This window comes from Vulpes vulpes, chromosome 11, assembly GCF_048418805.1.
Source record: "Vulpes vulpes isolate BD-2025 chromosome 11, VulVul3, whole genome shotgun sequence".
In the NCBI taxonomy this organism is placed as follows: Eukaryota; Metazoa; Chordata; class Mammalia; order Carnivora; family Canidae; genus Vulpes; species Vulpes vulpes.
The window spans coordinates 87,784,249-87,809,823 of record NC_132790.1 but is presented as its reverse complement, the minus strand read 5'-3'; the positions used below and the strand labels follow the sequence as shown (position 1 = coordinate 87,809,823).

Below are 25,575 nucleotides of genomic sequence, written 5' to 3'. Positions count from 1 at the left end.
GAGTCCTACTGCTGCTGTGCACTCGCTAGCTATGGGAAACCTCTGATGAGTCACTCCATCAGTTACTTGTCTCTGTAAAGTGGGAATGATGGTACCACCTAAGGCATCTCATGTAGCAACTTGTCTCAGTGTGCCTGGAAATTGCTCAACTGTAGCAAGGAAAGTCCCATATTCTGGGGAACACCTCAGACCCAAGCAAACTGGGACAGCTGGCCTCCCTATTAAAACACATCTCCAAATTACCCAAGTCCTTTACGGATACAAGACTGGGCCCGGAAGGCTAAAAACTATGTTTTTTAAATTTACTTTTTATTTTTTATTTTTGAAAGAGAGAGAGAGAGATAACAAGAGAAAGAGCATGAGCAGGGGGGAAAGGAGGAAGCAGGCTCCCCATTGAGCAGGAGCCCCATGTGGAGCTAGATCCCAGAACCCTGGGATCATGACCTGAGCTGAAGCCATCCAGGTGCCCCTAAAAATTATGTTTGGTGCTATTCCCTAATGGCTGAGTATAATATAGTATCACCGCAAAGATAAGTTTTACATCAAGTAAGTTTTTTCTTGACAAAAACAGCAACCACTGATGATCAGAGGCACAGTTGGACTATTCTGTTAAGTTTAAATTGTTTTTCTTTCTTATTAATATTTAACTTATTTATTTGAGAGTGAGAAATAGGGAGAGAGAGCATGAGCATGAGTAGGGGGAGGGGTAGAGAGAGAGAGAGAAGCAAACTCCCTGCTGAGCAGGGAGCCGGACATGGGGCTCAATCTCAGGACCCGGGGATCATCAGTTGAGCTGAAGGCGGACACTTAACCGACTGAACCACCCAGGTGCCCCTAGATTTAAATCTATAACAGTTGTAACTTCACTGTTTTAGTACTCACTGATATTCACTAGCAAATAGAGTATCTTAGAGGGCTACAGGGAGGATTACATTAGTTTAGGAAAAGCCTTTCCCACAGTGTGTTACACAGTATCTGTAAAGTTCACCAGTGTCACATAAACTTGGGTTAGACTCTAGGCGTTGACTCTTCCTTTGGAAAAGTGACTTCGTCCCCTGCCCCACTCCAGCCTCTTTCCTCATTTGTATTAGCGGTAATAGGAACTTGTTGAGAGGGTTGTTTAGGTTGATAAAGAAATGCTTGCGGGGTCCTCAGCGGAAGCATGATCCCACAAGAGTGCCATTACTGCTCAGGGTTACCCAGAAACCAGGCCTCAGGCCACCCTCCTGCTGAGGAGCTCTGCAGCTCTGGGAGGAGCTGAGCTGACCCTTCAGAACACCTGCTCCTCATCAAGGCATCTCAGAAGGCAGATGGGCTTCAGAGGCCACGAAAGCCTGACCAGACCCTTGGAATTCAGCTGGTTCCTCTTAAGCAGAAACTATTATTAGTCTTGAGACGGACCACAGGGCAGGCACTATACAGGGGTACAACCCCAACATTTAGTTCAGTAGCCTTGAGCAATGGGAGCTAACTGATGCCCAGGCCAGGACTCTGGCCACTATCCAAGCCAGAACTGCAATAAACCCTAGCTGCTCTCTGCTTTTTACTTGTGGCTGTGTTTAAACACACGGGTACACCCACACTAGCTGGGCTGCTAAATCTGTTCAGAAGGCTTCCTGAAGATTCACAGAAATGGAAGCACGAAACTCTGCCTCTCTTGCATCAGGCTTTAGTGGTCCTAGAGGAAGGAATAGCTCACACCTTTCAAAAGCCTAATTCTGCTATAGCTTCGAAGACTTCAAATAGACTTACTAGCAGTATTAGGTTCTTCAATTCTGCTTATCAGTGAAAGTGGAGAAATAATACTCTCATATATTAATAAATATCTGTAGCTACACTGAAAAAGGGGTAATTGCTCAGGTGGGCTACAAAATTCACACACACAATTGCTGCCTTCTGCTTGTCCCATGTACCTCAAAAGCCTGTGGTCCCATTTTGGTACCTTGATTTTAAGTTTCAATTTCATTCATTTTTAATGATCTTTAAAGATTTATTTATTTATTTGAGAGAGAGGGAGGTAGAGTCTTAAGCAGACTCCGCCCTGAGCTCAGAACCTGACTCCAGGCTTGATCATGACCTGAGTGGAAACTAAGAGCCAGACATTTAACCAACTGTGGCACTCAGGTGCCATTTATTTCTTTAAAGATTTTATTTATTGGGATCCCTGGGTGGCGCAGCAGTTTGGCACCTGCCTTTGGCCCAGGGCGCAATCCTGGAGACCCGGGATCGAATCCCACATCAGGCTTCCGGTGCATGGAGCCTGCTTCTCCCTCTGCCTGTATCTCTGCCTGTCTCTCTCTCTCTCTCTCTCTGTGTGACTATCATAAAAAAAAAAAAACACTGAATACTTAAAAAAAAAAAGATTTTATTTATTCATTCATGAGAGACACAGAGAGAGAGGCAGAGGCACAGGCAGAGGGAGAAGCAGGCTCTATGCAGGGAGCCTGACGTGGGACTCGATTCTGGGTCTCTGGGATCAGGCCCTGGGCTGAAGGCAGTGCTAAACTGCTGAGTCCCCCGGGCTGCCTTCAGTGCCATTTTTAATGATATTTTAAAAATATGTGTTATGTATATTGTTAAATATTAGGCACTGACTGTAAAAAGAGCTACCTATCTACCTATCTCATCTGTCTAGCATCTATGTCAATGTGGAAATATCTCCAAGACATGCTGTTAAGGGAAGCAAGTTAATGAGAAATATGTTTAAGACATATTGTTAAAGGAAACAAAATAATAAAATATACTTTAAGGGAAGCAAGTCACAGAACATATATAAAGTGATCTTATCGCTAGTTAAAAATTGCATCTGTTTGGGATGCCTGGGTATCTTAGTAGTTGAGCACCTGCCTTTGGCTCAGGGTGTGATCCTAGGGTCCTGGGAGGAGTCCCGCATCCGATCCCCTGTAGGGAGCCTGCTTCTCTGCCTGTGTCTCTCTGTCTCTCATGAATGAATAAAATTTTTAAAAAATTTCATATATTTCTACATCTGAAGGGAACATTTATAGAAGAATATGTCAAATAGCTCACGGAGTTCTCTCTGGAGGTGGGAATAGAGAACTTCACTTTTTTTTTTTTTTAAAGATTTTATTTATTCACGACAGAGAGACAGGCAGAGGGAGAAGCAGGCTCCATGCAGGGAGCCCGATGTGGGACTCAATCCCAGGTCTCCAGGATCAGGCCCTGGGCTGAAGGTGGCGCTAAACCGCTGGGCCACCGGGGCTGACTGAGAACTTCACTTTTGAAGTTGTTTTCAGTATAGTTTGTTTTCCAGTGTGCATGTATTATTTTTTTAAAAGATTTTATTTATTTATTCACGTGAGACACAGAGAGAGAAGGAAGCAGAGACACAGGCAGAGGGAGAAGTAGGCTCCATGCAGGGAGCCTGATGTGGGACTCGATCCCAGGACTCCAGGATCACGCCCTGGGCCGAAGGCAGGCACTAAACTGCTGAGCCACCCAGGGATCCCCATCATGTATTAATTTTAATCATAAAAACAAGAAAGCTGAATTTGCACATGTATACACCCACACCTGCCATGAACTAAGCCATTAACACCATTGTCCAGAAACCAATAATTAAATGCATTAATCTCAGCCCAGTGTTCAGTGTTTGTTCATGGAGCAAGATGTCTCAGAACTTGTTAGGAAGGGTGATTAAGTTAATGATGTGCACACCTGATGTCTTGGGAGGCAAATCTTTATGTTTTTAATGTGGGCTCTTTTCCAAAATATTTACCTTTACCAACAGATGTTTCAAACTGATTTTTTTAAAGATCATTTTATTTTATTTATTTTATTTTATTATTATTTTTAAAGATCTGTTTATTTTAGATAGAGAGTGTGAGAGAGTGCATGCTCCTCCCATGAGCAGGGGGAGGAACTGAGGGAGAAGGTTGGGGGAGAGAATCTCAAGCAGACTCCCTGCTGACCTCAAAGCCTGACACAGGGTGAGATCTCATGATCCCAAGATCATGACCTAAGCCAAAATCAAGAGTCGGATGCTTAACCAATTGAGCCACCCGGAAGCCCCTCAAACTGATTTTTAAACCATCTTCTGATTCACTTTTAGTTTTAAATCTTCAAGCTGTGTTTAGCAGTTCTAATTCAGATATACTGTGAGTGGGAGCAAAAACAAAAAACAAAAAACAAAAAACAAAAAACCCAACTGATTAGGCTTTAAATACTCAAGAGACAACACATGATTTTCAGCAATAAAAGGAGCAATTAAGATAGATTTTAAACCAGTCCACCTGGCCCATGGAGCCCTCATGTTGCTGTCAGAACAGGAAGCTGTGGCCCCTCCAGGTCCAGGGCTGCTGGCCCTTTCCGCCATCTCTCCTGGGCCCAGTGCAGCCTACAGCTGGTCATGCATACTGGAGAATTTTCTAATTTAAAACATTTTTACTTATACAAAAAAAAAAAAGAAATTTCTAAAATATTGGCACTTACTTGAAAAGAACTAGAGTGAGAGTGACTCGTAGGTACAAATCATGACTTGTATGTATGAGTATTGTTCAAAAATTTATTTATAGAAACAGACGTATCCAAAGGCAACATTAGACAAAAACAAAGAGAAAAGTTTGGAATGCCTATGACACCAGAGAATCTCACTTGCACTTTACATTTCTTCACGTGGAACTAGCACCATTTTAGTTCAGAAACCACAGATTTAATTATAATTGCTTCTAATATATAAAATATCTTATAAAGATTATTTAACTATCTAGTAACAAAGTTCTTCCAAAAACTTATTTAAAAATCAATTAGAATTTACGGTTTAAAAATTGATCCAATTCTACAGCTTGTCAAAGGGAATGAGCCATAATTAGTTATTTTGGAAGAAAGTGCCTGAATTCAGCTTCTGGCTTCCTTCTAACCATCAAGCAGGTACAGTAAATTGAGTATCACATAGGAATAGGAGCACATCTAAAACTGGTCTTAGAAAATATTTTCCTAGACTATAAAAATACTAAATGGAATACAAAAATTTCAGCATATACAGCAAACAGACTACAGCAGACAAATATTTAAAACATACCAAAAACTATCTTCTACCGTAATCCTCATGAACATCAAATATTATTCTAGTAGTTTTTCTATGATTCATTCTGATTCAATGTTTATTTCCCCTTAAGGTTTGTTCTAACACCAGATACAGACCAAATTCGGTGTTTCTCGCAGAAGTTACTGGAGGCACCACTGAGTAATTCTTTGTATCCACCTGGTTCTCAAAGTGCTGAAAGTGCAAATGTAGTAGGGCCTGTTTTTTGAGATCAGGGGTCGGCAAACTTAGGCCCTGTGAACACAGCCACACTTATTTGTTTACATGTTGTCTATGGTTGCTTTCACCTTACAAGAGCAGAAGTTGAATAGTTACGACTGTCTGTGGCCTTTGGGTCCCCAGAGTCTAAAATCTTTACTCTCTGGCCCTGTACAGAAAAAAATTTGCCAACCCCTATTTTAGATAAATAATTTCAGGAAATGTTTCACTGAACAGGGACAAGGTAAAATTGCCCCAGATGAAGAAAATTTTAGCTGAGATTTGCTGGTTCCATCAATAGAGTACCATGGCAGACTGAAATAATACACATGTGGATTGGCAACTTTGGGTATCGAAATACTATTCTGGTATCGTAAGCAAAGTCTGGCTGTGATAAAAGTACCTTCCTCTCTCTGTGAACTGGCCATTATGTACCAAGTAACTCACGTACCCAATTATAGCAACGTACTTACTGTTCAACCCAAACATCTACGTGGCTCAATCGTGATTTCTAGCCTTTATAGCTCAATAATCTTATACTCTTGGCAACGGACAGAACTAGAAGCAGACCCTTCCCGTCCCTCTGTATTGGCATAGATTCTATAAGCACTGCACTGCTTACTTGTTAGAATCCTTCCCTGTGACATGCATCATAATAATTAGTACTACTGCTACTCCCCAGGGCCACAAACATGTCCCTCCTGACAAAGCGGACTAAGTTTTCGAGGGGGCACATAGGCTTGGAAGAATGCTTGTGGTGATCCTGGCAAAAAGAGGTGTGGAATGTGACATCGACACCGTTATAAAGAATCCGGACAGAATGCTCACTGGGCTTTTCTCTGTCTTGCCAGAGCTCAAAGATCAACCTGGCCGCAAACCTTGGGAATCGGGCTTCCATAAGGCCCAGGGCACTGAGAACTGGTGACAGGGTGACATCATGTGCAGAGTAGAGGGCAAAGACCTCCTCTTTCCTGCCTTCTGCGGTGCGCTGCATCCGGCTGATGGTCTGGTTCAGGATGGGGTGGGCACCCAGAAGTGCGTAGCCCAGATATAGTTTCTTCTCCCGCCTCTCTCTCTCATCCTCTATCTGATGCGTCTTGATCACCTTGAAGTGCTCCATGTCAATGCAGCCATTCCTAGTGCATGGGAAGCTGACGTTGTGGCAAAAGTGGCAGAGCATGGAGTCTATGGGGTTGGCAGCTCGAAGCTGCTTGGTGGGCACGTCCACGATCCTGGCCATGTCCTCGTAGGTCCTCTCCAGCTGGCTGTTTTTCAAACGTAAGAGGTATTGCCGACGCTGCTCCTTTTCTAGATACTGGTTTCTCACCGGGCAGTAGCAGTTTCCGGAGCAGAACAGGGCACTTGGCTGGTGCCTGAAATGAATCTTCTTCCAGTCAAAATCTGGGAGGAAGCCATAAAGCAAGGCCAGCCCACTTTGTAGTGTCCGGCTTTTCCCGGTGGTCTCCAAGTAAAGCTGGTCTGTGGACCAGTCATTCGGCAGGAGTTTGTGTTTTTTCAGATAGATGTCCCTCAGCAGCTGGCCATTCTGCAAATGCTGCACGACTCCTGAAATACATGGGCACACAAACCGCGTCCTCATTACCAGCTCAACAAAAGGGGCAGCAAAGGGAGGCCGAGTTAGTGGCCAAGTCCGCAATGCTTTATTTATTAGATCACTATCATCAAAACCATTCCCCAGTGTGTGGAAGCTACAAGAATGGGTTGGCATCAACTCACGAGGGGAGCCCCTTGGGGTTATCCATGAAGGGATGAGCAGAGGAGGAGAGCACGAGAACCATCTGCTCAAACCCCCTGCCCTGGGACGGGGCATTGGGACTGGTGGGCCTCCTGGTCGACGTCAAGGTGGTAACTGGCATGGGCCTAAGGAGAGCTTTCTCCCTCTGGCCCAGGGACACGGCATTCTTTAGCATTCAGGAAGGGCCCATGGAAATTGGTCAGGTAAAGAGGAAAAGGTGCTTGCTGGCTGCTTCATCCCCTCACTGTTGGGATGCTTTTCTCTTTCGCCTCATTCTCCCTACTCTCCCAAGTGAAGGCTGGCTGCTAACCTTCTAGGTACATACCATCTAATCCTGCCGGAGCATTACTGGCTCATCACTGGCTCGTCAAGGACAGTCTGTCTGCACAGATATGGAATGATCTCTCACACACTCAGAGGAATATCAGAAAAAAAAAAGCAAAGCGCAGAATAGTACATCTTATTATACTCCTCTTAAATAAAAATGAGGGAAAAATAAGAAGTGTATTTGCAGTTGTTTGTGTTTTGCATAAAGAGACTTTGGAAGGATGCATAAGAAACTAATACCAATGGTGACCTGGGGAGATGGGGGCACAGAAATGGGGTACATAGAACAGAGGTAGGAACAAGAATTTTAAATTTACCTGTTAACTAAAAGTTTACCAAGTTTTAGTTTTGTACTGCCATAGTACAGTAACAAATTATCTTGAAAAAAAAATAAAGAGAAAAGAAAAAGCCTTATCTTCAAGCAGGAGAAGACAATCCAAGATGAAAGCAAGCTCACCCTTCAGGCAACAGGACGTAGGGCAATGGAATCTCAGTAACAGATATGAATTCTCTGAGGGTCAACCACACACAGGCCCCACGACCAGTTCATGACCAATGTCACTTATTCAGATGCCCAAATAGTGTGAAAACCTGAGACAACTCGAGGCTGAGATGCATCAGGGGGAATTGCACTGGCCCAGGAAGGGGTACAGCTCAGGAAAACATCACAATGGATGTCTGTGTCCCACTCTGAAGGAAAAGTATCGAGCACAGAGTTCCCTCAGAGATCTGGGCTGACACAGGTCTTAGGCATTTCCAAAATGATTTGCAAAAAGAAGCAAACAATGAGTGACAAACAATAAGAATCTGTGTCTGGCTCTGGTTTACCTCTGGGCCTGCCTTATATTTCGAGGCTATGTATACTAAGGTTGAGTGCTTCCTGTGTGCCAGGCCTTTCTCCTTTCGTCCTCACAAAAACCCGATAAAGAAGGCAGATAATTATCCCCATTTTCTTTATTTTACAGCTGAGGAACCTGAGGCCCTGACCAGTCACTGTTAGGAAGTGGCAGAGCTGAAATTCAAGCCCCAACCTGGGGCCCCCTTGCCCTCTTAGTCCCTGCATGTAACACCTTCTCCCTGTAGTTTCAGGCAGAAATACTAAGTTCTAGCCTTTTAGGGCCTCTTGGCCTCTCCAAACACAGCCTATCTCCGTGACCTTGGTCATGCCCTTCTTCCCCTTTCTCTGCCTAGGGAAGTCTTCATCTGGTTCCCCGGCTCCGATATTGCCTTCTCTGTACTCTTCCCTCATCTTCCCCCAGGTCAGATCAAGAATTCCTTCCTGTGCCCATACCGCTGGATCTCTGGGACTTGAGCTGCGATCAGTGAGCCTAGCCTATGCCAGCATTGTGCCAGGCACCTGACACAAGCTAATCTCACTCACTGCCTCACCAGCCTATGGGGGTCACATCAACAGGCCCATCTCACAGGCCTGTCTACACCACAGCCTGAATTTCTTCTGTAGGACTGCGCAGCCTGCAGCAGCATGGAGAGCTGCCTCTGTGTGCGCTGTCCCATGGCACCTGCAGGCTCCTTTAGGACAAGCAGGGGGAGCATCTATTCATCCAGCCACTCCCTACCCTCCTACACTCAGCAGCTGCCAAAGCATCTTGAATAGAGTAGGCACTAATGAGTGGGCTTACATAGTTACAGTGGGGTGCCAAAAGTGTTTCAGTTATAAGTGGTTATTCTAACAGCTATGCATTTTTAATGAAATTTAAAATAGAAGATAAAAATGAGCATTAAAAGAGAATTAGGGAACAGGAGCAAACAGTACTATGAAAATAATTTCTAGAGTAATGCTGATTGAGAAGATGATGTAGATAATAGAACAACTGAGAAGAGAGATCAGAATGAATGAGTGTCTACAAGTATGTGAAGGCCACCTTCCCCTGCTTCTTCTCAGGGAACAGCCCCTGGATCCAGAGGCTGGGGAGGCCCCCATTGCTCAATACATAGTTACCCTGACCTCGGAGTCAACCAATGGACATTGACGTTAAAGGACCCTATTAGACTTTCTCTCGCTGTCAAGAATTTGGACTTGCAATTCATCTCTGGGTATGGCTAGGACTGTCACTCTGTGGACAGACACAGACCTAAACCACAGAAGCTGAGACAGACAAATTTCTTCTTTCTGGTTCCAGTCTCTGGAGGCCTGGTCATAATTCTTGCCCTCAGAGTCTTTGAGTCATCCTGAATCGGTACAATAAATGTCCCTCTTTTGCTTTACTTAGTGTCTGTCACTTGCAACCAGAGGGTTTAGTCAGTGGTTCTCAGTAAGCCTGGCTCTGCTCTCAGAGAGGGTTTGGGGTTGAGTTGTCACTACAATATGGAAAGGAAGATTCCTGACACTTAGTGGGTGAGGGCCATGGAGCTAGACAGTCTCTCCAAAGAACTGTTCTCTGACCCATATAACTTTTAGATGTATCACAAGTTATTCCCACATGTGAAAAACCTGTTGAAATACTTTAGCCTAGAGTTGCAGAAGGGGAGGTGGGTGGGGCATGGGGTAACTGGGTGACGGGCATTAAGGAGGGCACATGATATGAGCACTGGGTATTGTACTGTATGTTGGCAAATTGAATTTAAATAGACTATTTTAAAAAATACTTTAGCCTAGAACCTGTTTCTTTGTGTCATCAATACAAAACCATTTTGGCATACCATGAAAACCACTGATTTTTCCAGAGATGAGACAGAAATTAAGGGACATCTGTATTTTATTTTGATCAGAACTTGTCAAAAAAATTATGTCCCAAAACATGGTGTCAGAGTCCCCATTATGTTACCCCTCAGTCAGTCTACATTTTTAGTAGTCACAGTCACCAACCTACATTTAAGTGTAAACAACCGAGGATGTCATTCTGTCTGCTAGTGAGTGTGTGCTCAAGCTTTTACACTGAGACACACTGCATTATATAATATATTTGTTTCCTTTTGTTTCCCCTTTTATTATAGTTACGGTACCTGATATAATTGCTCTTCTTTAAAATCATATATGTATAGGAAGGTTCTATTATATATGAATTTCACTTGAGAGTTAAGGAAGGTTCTATCATATTTGGATTTCACTTGAGAGTTAAGGAAGGTTCTATTATGTTTGGACTTCACTTCAGGAGAGTTAAGGAAGATTCTCTTATATTTGAATTTCACTTGAGGAGAGTTATGGAAGGTTCTATTATGTTTGGATTTCACTTCAAGAGAGTTAAGGAAGCACCATAAAATACTTGTTAACAAAAGGAGGCACTTGGTCTCCTGTTTTAAACTACTGCCTACCTTGTGTACGTGGAACTCATTACTAACCAAAAGCTTTCGACAACCCTCCTTATTCAAGACTAGTCTTCTAGAACCTTCAGCTTGGCCCACTCTGTCACTATCATTCTCCCCAATAATAATGGATTTTAAAACATGGCAAAACTCCACAGGGCCAACTTTAGGACAGAAACCTTCCTTTCATCAAAGCTGAGGTCTTACAGTAGTGGTGGGACAACATGGCCAGCAGGTCCTCTGGATTCTTCCAAAAAGGCTGGTGACCCTGCAAAGGCCCTCTGAGGTCCTGGATTGAAGTAAGAAGGAACTAGAGGCTATTGGGGAGCTACCAGTTCCTTCTCTTCCTAACAGAGGTAATTCCACAGTTAACTCACCAACCCACCCTGACAGGGAACAGGCTGTGTAATGAATGGTATGAACAGGGCTCAGAGGGAAAGGTGGGCTTCTGTGAGGAACACACTCAGTCAAACAAGCTCCATGCTCTGGGGATCTGCCATACATATTTGTTCCTGAGATCATACATATTTGTTCCTGAGATCTCGTGCATTAAAACTTATCAGGTTGTTTTCTTTGAAGTATGTTCTTTGAACATGGGATTGGTTACATAAATTATGGCCCAGCAATAGTGGGATAGTAGGTGGACATAAGAAATGATGCTGTTAATGAATATTTATCAACAGGGAAGGATTATCACAACATACTGTTAAATGAAAAAGTGTATTACAAAATTGTGTATTAAGATACCACTGTGTGTGCATGTGTGCAAATGAAACGAGGACTCATTTCTTCCGTGGGCTGGGATTTGGGGGTACTTTAAATTCTTCTTCCTTTTGCTTGACAATCTTTCCTAATTTCTCTTCCATTGACATATACTGGTTTTGCAATAAAGAAAGGGGCTCTTTTTAATTTTTAGGAATCATATGTTTACTTAGATACCTTGGTGGGCTCAGAGCCACCTGTGGTACTAGTCCTTATTCATCCCCATGAGCACACAGCGCCTTGCCCAGGAGCATCTGCTCCAACGTATGCCACATAGAAGAGGACATGGGAGGAGGAATGAGCCAATGGCTGTCACACGTACCTGTCTGCGTGAGCTCTCCCATCTCACACAGTGGGTGATTGGGGTAAAGAGGCAGGGAGTGTAGAGGGCTTTCAAAAGAGGCTCCGGATCCTTTTGACATGTGACTAACGAAAGCTTCCAGTTTAGGGTGATATGGTTTCCTAAGGAGACAACATGGAGAATTAGTCGTCATTATGCTCCAGAATACTCCACAAAGGTTTCAACTTCAGCCAGTAAAATCCAAGGTGCGTCCTACCCTGCTCACCCATAAGAACAGGTACTGGGCTCAGTCACTTTGATTTTTTTTTTTATATGATTTTATTTTGAGAGAGCACGCGAGTGTGTGCTGGAGCAGCGGAAGGGATGGAGGGGAGGGAGAGAAGCAGATTCCTTTTTTTTTTTTTTTTAAAGATTTTATTTATTTATTCACGAGAGACACAGGGAGAGAGAGAGGCAGAGACACAGGCAGAGGGAGAAGCAGGCTCCATGCAGGAAGCCTGACGTGGGACTCGATCCCAAGTCTCCAGGACCACACCCTGGACTGAAGGCGCTAAACTGCTGAGCCACGGGGGCTTCCCGAGAAGCAGATTCCTGCTGAGCTTGGGGCCCAACATGGGGCTGGATCTCATGACCCTGAGCCCAATCAAGAATCAGATGCTTAACCAACTGAGCCACCCAGATGCTTCAAGTTCAATCACTTTTAAATTCCAGGATCACGTTTGCTCTACCACTAATATTGCATGAGGCCAGGCTAAGCCCCTAACCTCTGCTGAAGCACCCATCACTCCTGGCACTGGGGGAGTCAGCTTTGCCACTCAGATCCCACCACCCAGATCCCGTTTCCTTCCTCAGAAGGCTACTGACTCCCACCAGGTGGTCATGCCCAGGCTGGAAGTCCTCCTTGATTTCTCCTTCCCCTGCTCCTATGCATGCCATCTGCCACCCAATCCTAGATGTGTCCTCCTGGGGCTTCTCTACAGCCACTTCTCTGCAGCCACTCCCTTGGTTCTGGCTCAGGCAGCTTTTGTCTCTATGGCATGGGCTCCTCTTTGGCCTAACTGCAATCTAATCTTGCCTCCTCCACAGCCCAAGATCCAGATCGACTTAACAGCAAGGCCAGTTGGCCCTGCTCCTGTACACTTCCTCTTTCCCACCGGACCCGCGTGGCCTATCAATCTGTTCTGGCCCCACCTCACCTTGAGGCTCAGGGATTCCCACCTTTTCCATTTGAATACTGGGCTCTGGTCACAGGTAACTGACTGCCTTCTGTCCCAACATACCTTGTTCTTTCACACATCCCAGACTTTACACATGCAGCCCCTTCCTCCTAGCAAACCTACCCTCAACCTTCACCCCAGTAATCCTCAACTGACCTCTGGAAAATCTCCTTTGAGAAAAATTAATTGGTTAAGGTAACCAAGATCTCTACAGCTCTCTACCATTCGCTTTGCATTTTGCACATATAGTATCTCATTTCACATGCGGTGGTAATGAAGAGATAAAAAACATTTTTTTTTATAATATCTGACATTACTTATATTTCTGCCACAATACATGGGGTAAATCAAGATTTAATTTATTCTTCTAGTTGCTAATATACAATCTCCCTAAATAATGAAATGACCTATAAATAAATGTACATTTCTCTGAATAATGAGATAACCTAATATACACAGCTTTTCTATGAATAATGAAATGGCCTATGAATGTGTGTACATTCTCCGGCTGAATGAAAGTGAACAGATAAGATGAGTTCCCAGCTAAGCTAAATCAACATGAAGAGAAGCAAGGATAAGTTGTTCTAATGGCAGGCCTCTCCTGTCTGAGAGCCCGGTTAACTTTGGCTGTTAAAACGCTTTTTTTTTTTTTTAAGATTTTTATTTATTCATGAGAGACACACAGAGAGAGGCAGAGACATAGGCAGAGGGAGAAGCAGGCTTCCCATGGGGAGCCCATGTAGGACTCACAATCTGAGCCAAAGGCAGATGCTCAACCACTGAGCCACCCAGGTGCCCCAGGTAAAATGCTTTTATTATCTTTCAAAAAAGTAGAAAGTCCATCTTTAAAAAATGTTTTAAAATTAGAGAATGCTAATACTGACACAATATATAGTCTAATCATCCTGGATTGCTGTAGGGCATTGTGTCTTTCCACAAAAACAGAGGATATGTTATTATTCCCAAGGCTAAAACACATAAATATTTGCAAACTGGGAAATAAGATTTCCAGACTGACAATAAGGGCTGACAATTTGAATTAATAGAAACAAAAGCCATCCATCAACAGGATGTGGAAGTATTTGCTGAGCTTATCTCACGTTTTCACAGCATCTGACGGCTTAATGATATGTTAATATCTAACTGTATAGATAGAAACTTGGTTTTGGTCCGGAAGGATGGCAATTGCTGGAAGGAAAACTTCTTAACAGGAGAGATAGCAAATGGCTGGATCTTTTTTTTTTTTTTTTTTTTTAAGATTTTATTTATTTATTCATGAGAGACACAGAGACAGGCAGAGACACAGGCAGAGGGAGAAGCAGGCTCCATGCAGGAAGCCTGATGCAGGACTTGATCCCAGGATCCTGGGATCACAACCTGAGCCAAAGGCAGACGCTCAATCACTGAGCTACCCGGGCGTCCCGTGGCTGGATCTTTTTAACAAGAAGAGGACCAGGTAACCTGAGTCCCTGGGCCTGTCCTGGATCTAAATGTCCAGGTCCTGGCTACCCAGTCCACAGCTCCACTCCTCCCTCTGTAGCCAAGAGGGTACCTAGCTTGATGGCAGATACTCCAAAACACCTGTAAATGAATTGGACTGGGAAGTACCCCATCCTTAGATGCTTTACGAAAAGTCCAAGCCTCCCATAAGCTATAGCAATGAATATGACAAGTTCCTATACTGGTTTGTGGTATATGGCAGCTGACACTGACACTGTGAAATCTAAAATACTCAGATTTCAATGGAAATTATTATGAGTGAAACTGCTAATTGTGACAGACTCTCTTTGAGTAAACTATAGTTAGGCTCCTCTGAACCCTCTTTCCAGCTAGGCCTCAACCTTTGGACTTCTATGTTCTTTGGGCTTATGTCCATTTTGTATCACTCAGTTTTAGCAAAAAGCCTGCTAAGTCGATTTAGCCAGAATCTCCCGCTCTTCCTATCTGATCAAATTCCTTATCTCCCAGGTGGTATCTGTTCACCCTGGCCTGCCTTTGGCCAGAAATTCACCCCTGAAGTCTCCTCTTAGTCCTATTCTGGCCACTGACCTCCACCCTGCTCCCTGGCTATAAATTCCCATAGCCCATGTTGTATTTGGAATTGAGCCCATTTCTACACTGAGATCCCTTTACCCTTACTGCATTAGTTCCTGAATACAATCTGTTTTTACTGCTACTAACTACTATCTAGCTGTGGTTTTTCTTTAAACGTTGTACACTAAAATCTGTTCTCCTCTGGGGCACCTGAGTGGCTCAGTTGGTTAAGCGTCCAACCGTTGATATCAGCTCAGGTCATGATCTCAAGATGGGGAGATGGACCCCATGTTGGGCTGCATGCTCCGTGGGGAATCTGGAGATTCTCTCTCTCCCTCCCCTTCAGTCCTCCTCCCCCTTTAGCACGTTCTCTCTCTCTCTCTCTCTCTCTCTCTCTCAAATAAATAAATAAATCTTAAAAAAAAATCAATTCTCTTCTTGGGAATTGGTTAGGTCCCATTTCTGAGGCCCTAGTGGTTAGCTAGAACCACATGGTATTCGCTAATGGAATGGAAGGATGTATCCCACTACTGAGTTTAGGTTTTTAGATCATGGAATGCCCTTTAGCATTCTTTTCCTTCCCACCAGCCACTAGGTAGACATGGAAGCAATCCAGGTTCAATCATGTAGACATCCCTAGGGCATGATGGGAGCCATGATCTGAAGGAACCTGGGGCCCTAAATGACCAAGCACAGCCACATAATATGACCTGGGTCACTTACCTCAGACCTTCATGCAAGGCAAAGGTAAACTTTGGTATTTGAGGCAATGGATTTTTCAGTCTCTTGGTTACAAAAGGCTAGACTAACTCTAACACAGAAATGATTCTATCTGTCATGATGAATTTTTCTACAGGAAAAACTCATGTCATTGCAACATCCCTGGAAATCTGCTTTCCTATTGAAAATCGACAGAACTGGGGCACCTGGGTGGCTCAGCTGGTTAAGTGTCTGCCTTCAGCTCCAGTCATGATCCTGGGGTCCTGGGATTGAGCCCTGAGTTGGGCTCCCTGCTCTGTGGGGAGCCTGCCTCTCCCTCTCCCTCTGCCCCTCCCTCTGCTCGTGCTCCGTCTCTGTCAAATAAATAAATAGAAATCTAAAAAAAAAAAAAAAGAAAGAAAGAAAATTGGAAGAATTAAAGGTGCTGCTATCTTAAGGCTTCAAACTATTCATTTCCAGAGTTCTTATTTACATTTTTGTATGCATTGTTTACATCTATGCCACAAAGCTTGAGACAGAACCTCGAGGCTAATCTACACACCCATGAGAAAATGTATTGTGCTTTCGCTATAATCTGAGCAATTACTGAGTCCTGCATAGAACATTAAGACAGAGAAGAAGCATAGTGCCAGTGATACTGTTATCAGAAAACACAATTTAAAAAAGCTCATGTGGCTGGAAACTGGAATGAGTTCATTCCACAGACTTTTACAATTTATGAAAAAGATTTTATTTTATATTATTAATGAAATGAAATTCTAAACAGATAAGCTCAATATGCTTTTCTCCGTCTTTGGCTTTCTGGACCTCTGTGCATTACCTGAGGTGATTAATTGCCCCTCACCCTTTGTTAAAAACTTCCTCCTTTCTTAGCTCTCCTAACATTGCCACTCCTGTTTGCAAAGTCTCCTCCTGGGATCCTCTCCCTCTCTGGGCTACTTCTTGGCTCCTGTTTGCCAGGACTCTGTTTTCAGCCTTCCCTCGCTCCATAGGCTCTGTGATACCAGTCACACCCACAGTGTCAGCTGCCATCGACACATGAACTCTCAAATGAACCTCTGTCCCCTGGCAGGACAACATGCCAGAGCCCCACACCTACATGCCTATACGACCTTCTAGAAATTATCACTGGAATGTCTGATGACAGCTCATACTTAGCACCGAGACCTGTCCTCCTAACTTCCCTCCCCTTCCTCCCTTTCTCTGCTCTTTCTATTCTGGGCAGGGGCACCAGCACCAGCCAGATACCCAATCAGAAATCTGGCCACCATCCTCTCTGTCTCTGTCTCACCCTCATCCTGTCAGCAAGTCCTACCAACCCTACCCTTGTGACTTTCTCTCAGACCCAAGCCTTCTCTCCAACTCCACTGACACTCCCTGAGTTTTGGCCTCTATCCATTTATTCATTCAACAGATATTTGATCATGTTCCTCCCATTTGCCATGCATCCTCTTAGGCCCTTGGCATATAGCAGCATTGAACACTGCCCTCAGGGAGCTCGCATTCTAGCCTGGGGAAGCAGACAACATACAATGAACACCAGAAAGTATGTGTGGGGCGTGCACCTGGGTAGCTCAGTGGTTGAGCATCTGCCTTTGGCTCAGGTCATGATCCCAGGGTCCTGGGATCGAGTCCCGCATTGGGCTCCCTGCAGGAAGCCTGCTGCGCCCTCTGCCTATGTCTCTGTCTCTTTCTCTGTGTCTCTCATGAATAAACAAATAAAACCTTTAAAAAAAAGTGTGTGTGTGCCTGTGCGCACATGCACCCTAGAAGGTAACAGATGTTATGAAGCGTTGGTGTGTTTCTCAAAAAGAAGAGCAGGAAAAGAGGGACCCAGGAGACTTAGATGGAAGAAGTGCATTGTAATTGTAAGTGAAGTGTTCTGAGAAGGTGACATTTAAGCAAGGCTTGAAGGAGGTGGACCTGCTGGCCATTAAGCTGCTGGGGAAGAGCTGTCTGCAGAGAGAACACCGTCAGTGGGAAGGAGGGCTAGGGGCGGTGTGGCTGAGGTGGAGTGAGTGAGGATGAGGAGAGCCCCAGGGCAGGGCAAGGGGAAGGGAGAGAGTACAGGAAGTCCTGTAGGTCATTTTAAGGACCTGGGTGGGACTCTGCGGGGCAATCTCTCTTCTGGATCACTATGGCCATAGGAACGCAAACATCGCAGCCAGCCTCTGATCTGTCCTTGGCATCATGGCAGCCAGATATCTTGATAATTCCATCCCTCCCCTTCCCAGCTCCTTCGCCGCCTTGATGCCTGCCACTCTCCTTAGCTGGGCGTTCATAGCATCAGATGACCTAGGCCCTCCCCACCCTTCCACCTCTCTGCTCCCTGCTCCAGCCTATGGGCCAAGCTGTCCACCTCCACAAACCTTTGCCCAGGTAGGTTTCACCACCCCAGGTACCATTTATCACCAGCTGCTGCCTGATGTGCTCCCGAACACCCTCTAGGTCCCTTGGTCGTAGTGGCCTTCCTGGACCTGCCATCCCACCTCTCCAGTCCCCCCCAAGCCCAGGCAGGCTGCCCTCTTGTGGTTCATGCCCCAAATATGGTTCTCAAACTGCTTCTACCTCTACTTTTTCTAATTCTTCCACTGCTTCTCTAATACTGCGGCTGCCACGGTGGGTGCTGGCCACCAGATTGCCTCTCAGGCGGGACTGGGCCCCCTGGAGGCAGGAGCAGCCTTTCTTCTATGAGTCTTTAGAAGCCCTTCCTCCCCCTTCCCTGTCCAGTCCAGCCACATACTGGTCTTATTCCAGCATCAGGCTCTTTGCACTTGCTGTTCCCTCTGTCTGGAACCCTCTTCCCTCAGATATGCACGGGGCTGGCGCCTTCACTTTATCGAGGTGCCTGTTCACATGCCACCTCTCTGTATGTGGGCCAGCCACATGTCACAATACCCGACACATAGTAAGTGTTTAAAAACACAATGTACTGAATAAATACTGATTGAAGCAAATCTTCTTCTCTTCCTTGGATGTAGAAAAGAGTATCTAGTTCGTATTCATGAATGCAAGCAAAAAAGGCATTTAATACACATGGCATAACTATGGCTAATAACCCTACGGCTGGCCAAATGCTGTCCCATGAGAGTTAAAACAGCACCTTTGCCACAAGGCACACGGCCTTCAGGAAGAGGCAGCTTCCGCTACAAAGACTGGGGAGAGCCACGGAATGGGTCACGGTGACGGGAAGCATTGGGGCCACCAACGTGCCCGGGTGTCAGCTCCTCCATACACAGCTCACTGCGACCCTGCCTGCTGGCCCAGCTATGCCCTCTCACTAGACCAGACGAGAGGCCACTCTCCAGGACCCACCGCCCTTACGAGGCTGTAAAAATGGATGATTCCCGAACCTGAATCAGTACCTGGGAAGGCAGCAGGCATGGCTGGTGTCCCAGACCCCACAGTCCCAGGGGATTCCGAAGCCCGAGGGTGGGGGGGGGGCTCCACATCATCGGGAGTCCTGCTCACTCTCACTCTAAGTGTGCATTTATGACAGGTCCACTTCATTTTTTTAAGCATGGAATTAATTAAATGTCAGCAATTAATTAAACATGCATACTCCTCCCTCCTTCCACCAAGGACTTAAAGCAGCTCCTGAAGACACAGAATGTTCAATAAAACAGAAGTAGGTCGGAAGATTAAGGCCAGGGAAAACGGGGGCAGGGGCAGCAGAGCAGCTGGTCCCCAGGAGCTGCACCTCTCAACTGGGAGCTCCAAAAACAGCCCCATCGCAGGATCCTGCCATGGCTGTAATGGATGAGGGGCCCTGGGACCTGGCCTGGCCTCCTGACCACGACCACTCAAAGTAGGAAAGAGCCTAGGCCCAGAAAGCCTGCAGGCCACTGTAGTAAATGGAACACCAACGCTTGTCAACCCCTCAGTACGACCAGCTCAGTGCATTAGTGCAGCCCCTTAGTTAGAATTCACAAGGTTGTGCTAAGGGATGGACCACTGTCCCCACGGCCCAGGACAAAGTACTGAGGCCACAAAGCTAAAGTGATTGGCCTTCTACCAAAAGGGTTTCTAAGGCTTCAGAGAGTTCCATGGCAGAGGCTAAAATCTATCATGAGGCACTTGATCAGCAATAGGACTTGTGATTCTCACTAAGGTCCTAAATTCACTCTGCAACCAACCTAGTGTGACAACTGTTTTATGCCAGGCTCAGGCTGGACACCAGTGATAAAGGAGAGAGATCCAATGCCTTTAAGGAGCCAGTGGTGTGGGAAGGGCACAATCATGCTGGAAGATAAGCTGCAAAGCATGCAGGTACACACGCGGGCGGTGGGGGGGAAGCGGGGGGGGGGTGTCTGCATGTTGGCAGGCAGCCATGCCCAATGGGCACCTTCTGTAGCTAAACAGTGAGGGTAACCTCCAGAGCCTGGAGGTGCTCAGGGACCTGAGTAACAGCTGACTGGTCTGGGGATGGACCCCTGGTCTGGGCCAAACCACTGAAAAATTCTCATGTCTGGGAATGTAGAGCCCAGCTAGAGAAAGGGGAGCAGAAGACATGTTGCCAGGGCTGATGCATGGTATTGTCAGAGTCCTTGAGGCTGCCCTGAGGCTGGCGAACGGAGAGGCCTCCTGGCCTATCTATTCCTGAGCAGTTCAGACGGCAGATATCCACAGACTGTGCCCGTGGAGCAAAGCCACTTCTCTGAGCTGCCCTCCTTGCACCCCATGTTCTCCTGCCATCCTAGATCACTCTAGACCATCCTCTGATCCAGAAACCAAAGGGCTGATACCCAGCCCAGCAAGAGGCCTCTCTCCTTCCCCTAATCCAAAGGCCAGTTTAGGTCCGGTCATTCAATATTTTGTTCGGAGAGCCTTCCTGTACATCGCCCTTTGCAGTTTGAGTGGGGCAGTGACAATGCCCAATACAACCAGTGTACCCATCCTCACACATCAGGAGAGGTTGCCCAGAAGGGGCAGCATTTCAGGGGAGCCTCTGAGGAGCTGTAGGAGTGGGTTTAGAGAGCTAAACAGCAGGGGCAAAGGTCTGAGGGGTGGGGAGCCAGCAAGAGTGGGTACGGCAGGGGGAGAAGGTTTCAGAAGGTTGGTACAGAAGGCTAGAGACCTTGACCCAGGGGCTTTTCCAACCTGTGGGACACTGGGACATTCACCTATGCTTGCTAAACACAGAAAAAGACATAAGCACCCAGGCTGCAGGCTTCGTGACCTCCAGCAGGAAAGGAGAAAGTGCATGATAGGCTATAGTCACACACTATTTCATGATGTGTTTACATCCAATGGTTCACTTCCTCTTCCCCATAATCCTGGACAGTGAGAAGCCTGGAGACCCAAAAAGTTACCCTGAAACTCCCTCCCTGGGGTTCACACCACCATCCACTAGAAGGAAGAGGCCTGGTCCCCCAGACCGGGCCTGCCCAAGGCAGACTGGCACCCGGAAGCATTCCATCCACATGACATCTTCCTCCGTGAGCACTTCCCTCCGTCTCTTCGCTCCTTTAGTCAATTCTGCGAGGGCTGTTACATGCACCCAGACACGTCGTGGAGGCCTCGCCCGTCATTTCAGGGCTAATTCGGCCTCTCATTTTAGAGCTGTGCCTTACCCATATGCACAATTTCCAGTCTCTGTTGAATTCTTTTGCATCCTAAGGGCTCTCAACCAAGAACGTGCTATCCCTATTCCCATGAAAAATTAAAAGGCTGAAGTAAGTCTTACATGTACATGGCACTATAGCTGGTGGGGCATGTTCTCCTCTATCATTTCACTTACTCGTCACCCAACACAGTCAGCAACCGCATCCCCACTGCAGAGATGGGAGGGCGAGGCTTGGAGACTACGGGACTCACCTGCTGCCCCAAACCACACAGCTGAGCCAGGGCCTGAGCACATTGGGCCCAGTGTTCACTGCACTAGGTCCCTGCTCCTTCTCAAACTGCAGAACACAGGAAGGAAGAGCAGGCCCCACACTGGCCTGGACCCAAATCTCGGTTTGTCTGCTGTGTGGCCTTACACGGCTGTCCTCGCTTCTCTGGGCCTCCTTCTTCTCAACTGTGAAATGGTAATTAACACGCAGGATTGTGCTGAAGATCAGGCTTCTGGCAAACAGGACTCGCTTGTTGAGCTTACTCCCCCTGCCTGTCATTCTCCAGCCAGCGTTTTGACTGGGACAGAGAGAACCGACGCTTGGAAACGACTCTTAGAAAAAGTGCAATTTACCTGTTGGCCACCAGAGTGCAGTCGATTTCTGGTCGCTTCGTTTTGGGAATGACATACAGTGGGTATCTGTCCCCGTGTCGAATGAACACATGCACTGAGATCAGCTTAAAATGATGGGGGGCGTGACCTGTGGGAGAGGAGTAACATGGCCTGGTTATCACTCGGGAGGTGAGCAGCCTTTCCACTTCACAGAGGTGGGGAGGGATGAGCCCAGCAGCAGGGTGCCGTGCTGCAGGCAGCGGGGTGGCCACAAGGCAGGTGGAGGAGAGAGACAGGACTGGTTATGTCTGGTTAGGTCTCTGACACCCCAGAGGTGACAGGGAGGCTCTGGGGGTGTGGCTGGGTGCTGGAGGCCAGAGTGGCCTCACTCACAATCCACAGTCTAGCGAGTGGCCTGGAGAAATGCTAGAAACAATGACTTCTACTTCAAAGCTCCATGAAACGGGATCTGGCTGAAACGGGATCTGGCTCCCTCGGTGGAGCACACAACTCTTAACCTCAGGGTTGGGAGTTCAAGCCCCACATTGGGTGTGGAGCCTCCTTAAAAAGATCAACAAAATAAATAAAGCTCTATGAAACAAATCAGGGCAAACACTGATAAAAATATTCAGTATCATTTTGATCCATGTTCAAAAAAAGCAACACTCAACACAAAAATCATATCTTCCTACACCTTTACTGCAGGATACCAACGGAGCATCCAGCATCCTGTGGACATCGTAAGCCCCGAAGAGAGTTTATTGGAAAGGTGGCGGGGGGGCGGGGTAGTTGGGGATGCTGCCCTAGAGCCCGTCAATCCTACCTTTCCATCTCTGGTATCCCACTGAAAACCATAATGGCAAACATGTGCAGAGGGCTTCTTGTGAGCCACGTGTTTGAAGCATTTACTTAAGACTTCGGGCAGCCCTGTGAGCAGAGACTGCTCATTATCCCCATTTCACAGATGAGGAAGCTAAGACCTGGGAACTCATTCAAGGGCACGGCTTAGTGGCAACTGCAGGATTTGAGCCGTCAGGTTCCTTCCTACCATGCTGCGCTGCTTGAAGATCTACTCGTTCCCATAGGGGCATCCATCCTGATACTAAGTTGGGCAGGGCAGGCAGGCCTACCTTCCATGCTGCGCTCAGCCACACTGGGAATGTTGCAGTACAAAAGAGCTTCGTAAATGGGGTCCATCACGGGGGGCTCGGTCACTGGGTCAGGCATGATTCTCTTTCGACTCTTGCTACTCACTCCATTCTTAGCTGTGGACACTGGGGTCAGGTGGACTGCAAGGAAAGCAAGGCAGATCATGACAGGTGCAGCGTGGGGGACCCCAGGCCAGCAGGAGGGGCCCAGAGGGTGGCTGGATTTGCACTGAGTAACCCTTCTCTCCCTTAGCATTAGTGTGGACTTCAGTCCAGCAAGCGGTCAGCTTCTTATCAAGAACTGTTTCCTAAGCCCCCACTGGGCCCTGCCTCTTTCTCAACGCCATTACCTTCTCCTGACTGATAATTAGCTGTGCCACAGCAGGTGGGCCACCCCAGAGAAAGGGGCCTGCCTCGCTCGGTGGTAGAGGAAGAACTTCATGCAACCTGGTTACCTCATTCCTAGCACCCTCTGAATTCTAGTAAATACTAGACAGGAAAGCCAGCACCTCTTGGGTGCCTCTGAAGTGCTAGATGTGCTAACAGATGTCATTTGATATCATCTGCTTTGCACCCTGGGGTCCCCAAGAGTCCAAACACAGGCATCACTCATTAATCCTCACAAGACCACTTTACAAAGAAGAGAGCCTAGTGTCAAGGGAGGAGATTGAGGCAGTCACCCAAGGCAGATGTGGCGGGTGGAACCCCATCTCAAGCTCACTCCTCTGCCTCTACTGGTTCTCCCCACCAGTCTTCTGGATGTCATGCGTGGGCCCCGCCGTCTATCTGTCTGTCCATCTAGCACCCTTCTTTCTGTTGGTGAACTGCTCTTTCCCCTCCTCATGTGGTTCTGATTGAACCGTCAATCACAGGGTCCCTGCCCCTGGCTGGAGATGGACCTCTGACTGAGTCAATGCGGATAGTTATGGGGCAACTAGTCTCCTTCTCCTTGAGAGGCGCTGTGCACGCACTAGAAAAGGCTCTCTTTTGTATGCTGAGCTCTAAGAACGGAAACCTGGGGCTGCCCCAGCTACATGTTCCTCCTCAGACAGCCTCTGCCTGCAGAGGAAGAAAATGATGCCGAGTAGAAACAAGGCAGAAAAACAAATGCAGAGACCTAATCAGAGAGAGAGAGAGAGAGAGAGACCTGAGGACATCCATTCTTGGAGACCCTGGGTTCAGATGTGGCTGAAGCCAGAACCTCTCTTAAAAGTCCCAATTACATACATCATATATAACCCTTCTTGTTTAAGCTAGTTTGAGTTGGGTTTCAGTTACTTTCAACCAAATGAATCCTGATGAACAGACTTTTATCAATTACTTAGAAGCAGATGTAAGTCCATCTTCTGGGTCAATGGTCTATATATGGGGCACCTCTTTGCAGCACAACAGATTTTCTGGAACTCTCTACAAAATGATAGTTTTATTTTTAGCATCCACCAACTGAGGAAACACACAGAAATAGCTGTGCCCATGCATCATTTAATTTCTAAAAGGTTTATCAATCAGCAGAATACACATACATACATTTGAACAATAGCTAAAATAGGGCCCAACCACCAGTCTAAATCCATTTAAATTCCCTTATTTCTTTTATTTTTTATTTATTTTTAAAAAAGATTTTATTTATTTATTCATAGAGATGGAGAGAGAGAGAGAGAGAGAGAGAGAGAGAGAGAGAGAGAAACAGAGACACAGGCAGAGGGAGAAGCAGGCTCCATGCAGAGAGCTTGACGTGCGACTCCATCCAGGGTCTCCAGGATCACGCCCTGGGCTGCAGGCGGCGCTAAACCGCTGCGCCACCGGGGCTGCCCTCCCTTATTTCTTTTATAGGTTCCTCTAAATAAATACTTAAGGTTTTCCTTTGGCAAACAGATGTTATAAATAAAGTTAAAAGACAATCCACTGAAAGGAAAATATTTGCAACATAAGTAACAAATTATTAAAGCCAAAATGCATATGAGCTTCTACAACTAAAAAATCAGTAGGGGGTATATGAGCAGATTAATTACAGAAAAACAAACACCAATGGCAATGAATGTATGAAAAGATGTTCAACGTTATTCATACTTAAATACAAAATAAAACAATAGCATCTGATCCCTCCCCATCAGACTAGAATCTCATGTTTTAATAATAATAATAGCAGTAGCAGTACTGGCAAGGCTGTAAAAACTCACTTCCACACACTGGAGGTGAGAGTGGAAACAGGAACCTTTTGGCAGTATTTGGCAGTATCCACCAAAATGTTATATGTGCTTTATCCCCAATCCTGTTATCCTACCTCTTGGAATTTAAATCAATCCCAATCACAAAGATGTATGGCCAAGGAGACTGGCCACAGCGTTATTTGTAATAACAGAAAAGGAAAATGGACTAAGTATCCATCATTAACGAACAGAATGTTACATCCATATTGGGGAATATTCTGCCAAAGTTAAAAAGGATGTGAAAGAGGGATCCCTGAGTGGCTCAGTAGTGGGGCGTCTGCCTTCAGCCCAGGGTGTGATCCTGGAGTCCCAGGATCGAGTCCCACAACGGGCTCCCTGTGTGGAGCCTGCTCGTGTCTCTGCCTCTCTCTCTCTGTGTGTCTCTCATGAATAAATAAATAAAATCTTAA

At 46.2% G+C, this 25,575-nt stretch overlaps 1 protein-coding gene across 13 annotated transcripts in view; it reads right to left on the bottom strand.

Moving 5' to 3' along the window:
• Window positions 1-4,508: 4,508 nt before the first annotated feature.
• The window catches only part of PXYLP1 (2-phosphoxylose phosphatase 1), a 73,780-nt gene continuing 52,713 nt past the window's right edge, over window positions 4,509-25,575 (bottom strand). For all 13 annotated transcript variants that reach the window (XM_026018592.2, XM_072726994.1, XM_072726989.1 and 10 more), the window contains 4 exons: window positions 22,938-23,096; window positions 21,829-21,955; window positions 11,692-11,831; window positions 4,509-6,826 (listed from right to left, as the gene is read on the bottom strand). In XM_026018592.2, coding sequence (XP_025874377.1) covers window positions 5,886-6,826; window positions 11,692-11,831; window positions 21,829-21,955; window positions 22,938-23,096 — 1,367 coding nt within the window. In that variant the 3' untranslated portion in view covers window positions 4,509-5,885. The remainder of the gene's footprint in view (window positions 6,827-11,691; window positions 11,832-21,828; window positions 21,956-22,937; window positions 23,097-25,575) is intronic.